Here is an 8,939-nt window from a genome sequence, read left to right on the forward strand (position 1 = left end):
CATGGGCTACTTACAGCTTACTACACAACATACACTTATGTATACTGTAGCTAAGAAAGTAAAACTATCTCCCTTGCATATTATGTAATTTATGCAGCAGCATACAATACATTATTGGACTCACCTTGGCTTGTGATGTGTTCACTTAAACATGAAAGTGGCACGGCGGTTCTTTGTGGGCAAATTTTGTCATCAAAGTCTGGCATTCTCTGGATTTATGGTGGGAACTCGGGAAAAAACACAGCCACGCCATTGAATAGCAGGCTAGAGGTTGCTTTCCAATGCTTGCAGTTAGCCACTGATTCCTTCCAAACGACTCATTGTTGAATTTGCAATTTTCAACTTGTTGTGTAATCTTTATATCCAATTGCCGATGAGAACCGATACGTTTTATCTATAATTTCTCTTCATTATTTCTCTTCACATGACAAAGATTAAAAATTATTTGCCAGTATATTGTCGACTTGATTCATGATGATGACGGCGAGCTAAGACTTTAAAAGTAAGATGTTGACATGATCAGTCCAATCAAAGCTACTGTACATATAACGTGATTTTACGTTATTTTATCTGTGGCCAATGACCTTGAGCCATCTTGGACGGGCACTTGTAATATATATCTATGGCAGGACCCAAAGGCTGCATTTTTGGATGTCTACCCTTACTAAGGACTTAAACTTGGCAATGACGTAGTGTCCCCATGAGTGACAGAACACTGAGCCAATCAAGGAGCAATGCTCCTAACTTTTTGCTGGCTCGCCCCACCACCACAGAAAGCACTGAGCTAGGCTGAAACACCTACATTTTGGAGCTGCCTTTCTCAAGAAAACAAAAAAGAGACCATGTGTGTATGCGGCTTTATTAACTCAATGATATTTGAAAAAAAATAATAGTTGTTTATATATTTTAGTATTCTTTTTTTTTTTCTGCCCTGAATGACGGGTCGCCACTGGTCAGGTTCCAGCATGCAAAGGGGTTCCAGCATGCAAAGGTGGTCAGGCATGGTTTCGGGCCCAAACAAAGATGGCGCCGACAGAGATGGTCGCCTCGCTTCTAGTCCTTAGGAAACTATACAGTATTTCATTTTTTTAATGTATTATTTCTTACATTGTTAGCCCAGAAAATCTTAAGTGTTATTCCATACAGCCGGGAAGAACTATTGGATATCAGAGCAACGTCAACTTACCAACTTTACGACCAGGAATACGACTTTCCCGAAGTGGATCCTTTGTTCTGACCACCAACCAGGACATTGGATCTGATTCCAGAGGCTGACCCAAACAACGTCGCCACAGAAGAGGTAGACGGAGCGGCCTCCTGGTCAGACTTCGAAGGCGTGCACACCACCCATCGCTTCCGAGTATATTACTCGCCAAGGTCCAGATAACAAGGTAGACGCAATTAGGGCAAGGGTTGCTTTCCAGAGAGACATCCAGGATTGTAATATTCTCTGTTTCACGGAAACATAGCTCTCTCTGGATATGTTGTCGGAGTCGGTACAGCCACCGGGATTCTTTATGCGTCGCACTGACAGAAATAAACATCTCTCTGGGAAGAAGGAGGGCGGGGGTGTATGCTTCATGATTAACGACTCATGGTGTAATCATAACAACATACGGGAACTCAAGTCCCTTTGTTCACCTGACCTAGAATTCCTTACAATCAAATGCCGACCATATTATCTCCCAAGAGAATTCTCGTCGGTTATTATCAAAGCCAAGTATATCCCTCCTCTCAAGGAACTTCACTGGGCTCTATGCAAACTGGAAACCATATATCCTGAGGCTGCATTTGTTGTTGCTGGGGATTTTGACAAAGCAAATTTGAGAACAAGGCTACCTAAATTCTATCAGTATATTGATTGTAGCACTCATGTAGGCAATGCACTGGATCACTGCTACTTCTGCGATGCATACAAGGCCCTCCCCCGCCCTCCCTTCTGCAAATCTGACCTAGACTCCATTTTGCTCCAACCGTCCTATAGGCAGAAACTCACATAGGATGTACCCGTGACTAGAACTATTCAACGCTGGTCTAACCAATCGGAATCCACGCTTCAAGATTGTTTTGATCACGTGAACTGGGAAATGTTCCGGGCAGCCTCAGAGAATAACATCGATTTTATACGCTGATTCGGTGAGTTGAGTTTATAAGGAAGTGCATTGGAGATGTTGTACCCAGTGTGACTATTAAAACCTACCTTAACCAGAAACTGTGGATGGATGGCGGAATTTGCACAAAACTGAAAGCACGAACCACTGCATTTAACCATGGAAAGATGACTGGGAATATGGCCGACCTATAAACAGTGTACTTATTCCCTCCGCAAGGCAATCAAAAAAGCAAAATGTTGGTATAGGGACAAAGTGGAGTCACAATTCAACGGCTCAGACACGAGACGTATGTAGTAGGGTCTACAGGCAATTACGGACTACAAAAAGAAAACCAGCTACGTCACGGACACCGATGTCTTGCTTCCAGACAAACTAAACACCTTCTTTGCCCGCTTTGAGGATAATACAGTGCCACCGACGTGGCCCGCTACCAAGGACTACGGGCCCCCCCTCTCCTTCTCCGTGGCCGACGTGAGTAAGACATTTAAATGTGTTAACCCTCGCAAGGCTGCCGGCCCAGACGGCATCCCTAGCTGCGTCCTCAGAGCATGCGCAGACCAGCTGGTTGCTGTGTTTACGGACATATTCAATCTCTCCCTGTCCCTGTCTGCTGTCCCCACATGCTTCAAGATGGCCACCATTGTTCCTGAACCCAAGAAGGCAAAGGTAACTGAACTAAATGACTATCGCCAGTAGCACTCACTTCTGTCATCATGAAGTGCTTTGAAAGACTAGTCAAGGATCATATCACCTCCACCTTACCTGTCACCCTAGACACACTTCAATTTGCATACCGCCCCAATGGGTCCAATAATGCCACTTTAATAATGTTTACATATCTTGCATTACTCATCTCATATGTACAGTTGAAGTCAGAAGTTTACATACACCTTAGCCAAATACATTTAAACTCAGTTTTTCACAATTCCTGACATTTAATCCAAATAAAAATTCCCTGTTTTAGGTCAGTTAGGATCACCACTTCATTTTAAGAATGTGAAATGTCAGAATAATAGTAGAGAGAATGATTTATTTCAGCTTTTATTTCTTTCAACACATTCCCAGTGGGTCAAAAGTTTACATACACTCAATTAGTATTTGGTAGCATTGCCTTTAAATTGTTTAACTTGGGTCAATTGTTTTGGGTAGCCTTCCACAAGCTTTCCACAATAAGTTGGGTGAATTTTGGCCCATTCCTCCTGACAGAGCTGGTGTAACTGAGTCAGGTTTGTAGGCCTCCTCCTTCTGCCCAAAAATTTTGTATGGGATTGAGGTCAGGGCTTTGTGATGGCCACTCCAATACCTTGAATTTGTTGTCCTTAAGCCATTTTGCCACAACTTTGGACGTATGCTTGGGGTCATTGTCCATTTGGAAGACCCATTTGCGACCAAGCTTTAACTTCCTGACTGATGTCTTGAGATGTTGCTTCAATATATCCACATCATTTTCCTGCCTCATGATGCCATCTATTTTGTGAAGTGCACCAGTCCCTCCTGCAGCAAAGCACCCCCACAACATGATGCTGCCACCCCCGTGCTTCACGGTTGGGATGGTGTTCTTCAGCTTGCAAGCCTCGCCCTTTTTCCTCCAAACATAATGATGGTCATTATGGCCAAACAGTTCTATTTTTGTTTCATCAGACCAGAGGAAATTTCTCAAAAATAACAATCTTTGTCCTCATGTGCAGTTGGAAACCGTAGTCTGGCTTTTTTATGGCGGTTTTGGACCAGTGGCTTCTTCCTTGCTGAGCGGCCTTTCAGGTCATGTCAATATAGGACTCGTTTTACTGTGGATATAGATACTTTTGTATGTGTTTCCTCCAGCATCTTCACAAGGTTGATTTGCATTTTTCGCACCAAAGTACATTCATCTCTAGGAGACAGAACGGATCTCCTTCTTGAGCGGTATGATGGCTGCGTGGTCCCATGGTGTTTATACTTGCGTACTATTGTTTGTACTGATGAACACGGTACCTTCAGGCATTTGGAAATTGCTCCCAAGGATGAAGCAGACTTGTGGAGGTCCACAATTATTTTTTCTGAGGTCTTGGCTGATTTCTTTTGATTTTCCCTTGATGTCAAGCAAAGAGGCACTGAGTTTGAAGGTAGCCTTGAAATACATCCACAGGTACACCTCCAATTGACTCAAATTATGTCAATTAGCCTATCAGAAGCTTCTAAAGCCATGACATAATTTTATGGAATTTTCCAAGCTGTTTAAAGGCACAATCAATTTAGTGTGTGTAAACTTCTGACCCACTGGAATTGTGATACAGTTAATTATAAGTGAAATAATCTGTCTGTTAACAATTGTTGGAAAAATGGCTTGTGTCATGCACAAAGTAGATGCCCTAACCGACTTGCCAAAACTATAGATTGTTAACAAGAAATTTGTGGAGTGGTTGAAAAACGAGTTTTAATGACTCCAACCTAAGTGTATGTAAACTTCCGACTTCAACTGTATATACTGTATTCTATACCAGCTATTGCATCTTGCCTATGCCCATCGGTCATCGCTCATCCATGTATTTATATGTACATATTCTTATTCCATCCCTTTACTTAGATTTGTGTGTATTAGGTAGTTGTTGTGGAATTGTTAGATTACTTGTTAGATATTACTACACTGTTGGAACTAGAAGCACAAGCATTTAGCTACACTCGCATTAACATCTGCTAACCATGTGTATGTGACCAATACAATTTGATTTGTGACCCTATACCTGCTCCCATACTCTCCTTTCCTCAACCCTATTGAGGAATTATTTTCAGCATGGTGGTAGGTGTACGATCGCTTTCCCCAGGAGCGTGCCACCCTCCTTCTGGCCATGGATTAGGCAGGTGACAACATCATTTCAGACCAATATGAAGCTTGGATTTGCCTTACCAAAAGGTTTTTACCGCAATGCATGAACAATGACATTCACTGTGATGTGGATGAGAATTTATGGCCAAATGCACAAGACAGGCTTGATGCAAATTAATGCATGCTAAACGTTGTTTCATTTTTATTTAATTTGTTTCATTTAATTTCTTACATTTGATTACAGACAGTACATCTATGTTGCAATTATATATATTTTTAAATGTGCATGAATGATTGTAGAGGATGTTTTCATTGATCACACCTTTGGTCACACATTGGATACATTTTCTGTCAATTTTGTTGGGTAATGTAAGTGTATTGCCTAATGTGAAAACTGTGAATCTACTGTAATTAACAGTACTGTAACATATTACTTTCAGAACTTCTGAGTTGCATTGTTTGCTATTGGATTAACTGGTAATTAAAAACACTCATTTGAAAAGATATTGTTGTGTTTAGGTTATTTTCAACCAATAAACATTTCACAATAAACTTGAATCAATGGCTGTGTGGTGAGAGATGTTTATAATCCAAATGGATGCACAATGACAGGTTTTGAATGAAAGACTTGCTGCATTACAAGTGTGACCAGTTTGGTATTTTGTTCTAAGAGTTGTGAAAATATACCACATACTTGTGAAAATATCTCTAAAGCGATTACATTTTTTTGTAATAACATGGTTGCAGATGAGACCTATGTAGATGCACGGTTGTTCCTGCCAAAGCTTTCTATGTAGCTCAGGTGGAACTATCTGTAATCAGAGCTTTGTCAGAACTGTTGATCTATCACGTGATGACATTCTCTGTTGAGTTGACACACTAAGGATATTCGGCACCATCTGTTAATCTAATCACCACTCACATCAGCTGCAACTACCTCGTACAGTAAATCAAGTACATTGTAAACTGCATGTGTTACACACTATGCTAAGACATTCAAATTATGTTTCTATGAGGTAATAGCCTAGTAGTGTAGTGGTAACAATTGCTTGTGACAGAGTTCTCCARCTTTGATGTTTACCTGTTAGATACACACAAACAAAATACATCAAGATCAAACATCTGCTTTAAGAATAGCAATGCAAAAAAGCTTTTGATTCCAGTGAAATGTGTCCGAATTTAGAATAGGGAAAGTAATAAAATGTATTCTCCACAGTCAGCGGTCTAAAATCATATATACGGTACAATCAAGTCTATAAAATCACACTTTCAATCATGTGAGAGGATTTCAAAACAAACTCACRGWAACAAGTCACTCCAGAAGCACTCCATCACAATTGTCCTTTGAGTCTAAAGATCTGGAAATGTCAAAAAAATTGACTGAGTTAATGGTCAGGAAGTAAAAGAGATGGAGGGATGACGAGAGAGAAATAATGACAGAGAAAGTGAAGTTACAGTATCTGGTATAGAGTAGAATGGAGAATATGTACCATAGACATCCTTTGATTCACAAATTACACAATCTCTATGGCGTGTACATTTGCACATTATAAAGTATACATTAGCAAATACTTAAGACTGGCTCTCACTCTTTTATTAGGGCCAGTTTTTGGGCCCTCAAGGCTTTGCGGGCATCCCGCGCCTCGTGTTCAGCCCAGATCTTGTTGTAGCAGTGAATCAGCACCACGATCATCCACAGCTGCAGCACCACGATTAGCACGTACATCATGATCTCTGACACCACCGACAACAGCTCCCGATTGGCTGGGAGGAGGAAAGGGAGTGCTTTGCAGAGATCATGTGTACTTTACTGTATACATTCATTTCTATAGAGTGCATGTAGAGTTCAAGGTGAATCTGAATACTTTTAAGTATGGTTAACGGGCCTCATTTTTAAATAGGTAGGGATGAGGAAGTAAGAAAAGGAAATGTGGATATTTAACAGTATTTTTGGGCTCATCCTATTATCACATAAACGTGTGTTACATAAGATGCATTGTTTTTTTACTAAGAGGGAAAAGAATCTAAATATACAGCGTGGTCAGACTGACTGAAAAACATGAAGGAAGAACTTCAGGAGTTTGTCACATACACAACAAAGACCATTAAAGAGAGATTGATTTAAAAAGCAAGAGATAGTAGAAACATTGTTCACTGGGAGGGATCCCCATTACCTTCGGCCACCACAGTAAGCTCCACCTCCTTTTCCACTGTGATATATTCATTATCCAATGGGAGGAAGAGGGTGCGCTGGAAGGTGCAGCGGTAGGTCCCTGTGTCATTAAACGTGACGTTGTGAATGAAGACGGCTCCTATCTGTACATCCTTACTCCCCATTGTTCCCTGCCACTCTAGCCGGTCACTAAAGTCCCCGTGGAGGGTGTTGGGGTGTGGGTGGTCATAGTGAAAGATCTTAAAAGAAAGTAGAACACCCACACAGTGTTTATACACTCCCAGATGATAAATTACGTAATATTTCACCCACGGTATTATACATGCATTCCTCTATACCAAATTGTTCCATATTGTCATTTTTAGCCTTTCTATTGTCTTGGTAGTCACGTCCCATTTTATTTACAGTGCATTTAACAAGTTTCATTACACTTTACAAAAACATTATACACTTACATAATACACACTAATTAATACATAATACACTTTACAGCTAGTCAGTATGTAGTAGGCCTACTTACGTGGATATACTCCTCCTCTCCTGTGGCTCTGAAGTGCCAGTCAACCGTGGTATGGGCCTGGACCTCCTCTCTCCTCTTACAGGAGATGCAGCCCATGAGGAAGCTCTCCCCGGCCACCGCCTCTGTCATGGAGTCCACCTCTGCACAGCCCCCATGACAATGTGGCACTTGGGTAACCAGGGGATCATGATGCCAGAGGCAGAGTAAGAGGAGTGGGGAGTTGGGGCCAGAAGAGAGAAGAGCAAGGAATTAGACAGCAGTTTGACATGATGATGAAATACTCGCCCAAGATCAGTGGGGTTATAAATAACAACAACAATAACATGATCAGGAACAATACATCGTATTGATAATTATAATTATGTATAATATAATAACCAAGCTAAAATTTTTAATTTTTGTCGGCTACATATCATTTTATAACAGCAGTACACACTTGACTTTTGCATTAGGCCATAGCCTTATAGTATGTTATGCAGGCTGATTCGTTATCTTTTTGGTCTCAATTTTTTTAAGGGAAAACTTACCACAAAGAACAAAGACCAGGAGTGACGATAATAACTGTTGTATCATTTTTCTTCCAAAACTCTTGCCAGCAAATGAATTGAATAAAATCCCCCTATTTTAATTTTCTTGCTTTACTCCCCACGAGTTTCTTCTTGCATGAAACGGAGTGAACTAATTTCCAATAGGTTGCTATGTTGTTAACTTCGCCATTGTTAATCAATACTTTTTCTACCTTATTCTGGCATGTTCTGATTTCCGCTTAATCAGAGTTAGTTTGACATTTCCAAATGATAACTGTTCAGATCAAAACGGATTGAAGTTTATGTATGATCTCTATCAATTAATCGGAGTCTATTACTTATTAATTTGCTTCAAGCTACGCGAATAATAACAACACAGAAGCCATCGATGCAGTTTCCAGCCTACACTCTAGTCTACACAGTATGAGTTCGTATTTTACAATGCTATTTTTAGACCGTGTGAATACATGCCTGTCTTGAATGTCCAACAGTTTTAGCGCACCCAGGCTAAGGCCAAAGAGAAGTTGAAATCAATGTACTATTGCATGATAGCCAAGCCAACCAAACCTTTCTAATGCAAATCATAGCCAACTAATTACCATATGGGGCTGTTTCTTGTACACATCATTTAAGCTTTGTTTTAACCAACAACCTATTCTTATTTTATCAATCAATTAAATAGTTATTTGTTTGGATTCTTTCAGTGGCCTATGGTTTTGATTGAATCAATGTCAATGATCATTCTGGTTTTAATCTCTGAGAATAGATGGACCCTATAGGCAGTAATGAAACTGCAGTT

At 40.5% G+C, this 8,939-nt stretch overlaps 1 protein-coding gene across 1 annotated transcript; it reads right to left on the minus strand.

Moving 5' to 3' along the window:
* Positions 1–5,486: 5,486 nt before the first annotated feature.
* Positions 5,487–8,628, minus strand: si:ch211-225p5.8 (sodium channel regulatory subunit beta-1). Its single transcript, XM_070438219.1, has 6 exons — positions 8,141–8,628; positions 7,614–7,780; positions 7,095–7,332; positions 6,510–6,684; positions 6,224–6,278; positions 5,487–6,001 (listed from the first exon to the last, which is right to left on the minus strand). The coding sequence occupies exons 1-5, from the start codon at positions 8,184–8,186 to the stop codon at positions 6,233–6,235; spliced, it is 672 nt and encodes a 223-aa protein (XP_070294320.1). The 5' UTR covers positions 8,187–8,628; the 3' UTR covers positions 5,487–6,001; positions 6,224–6,232.
* Between the last annotated feature and the right edge of the window lie 311 nt (positions 8,629–8,939).

This window comes from Salvelinus sp. IW2-2015, unplaced genomic scaffold, assembly GCF_002910315.2.
Source record: "Salvelinus sp. IW2-2015 unplaced genomic scaffold, ASM291031v2 Un_scaffold596, whole genome shotgun sequence".
Taxonomy (NCBI): Eukaryota; Metazoa; Chordata; class Actinopteri; order Salmoniformes; family Salmonidae; genus Salvelinus; species Salvelinus sp. IW2-2015.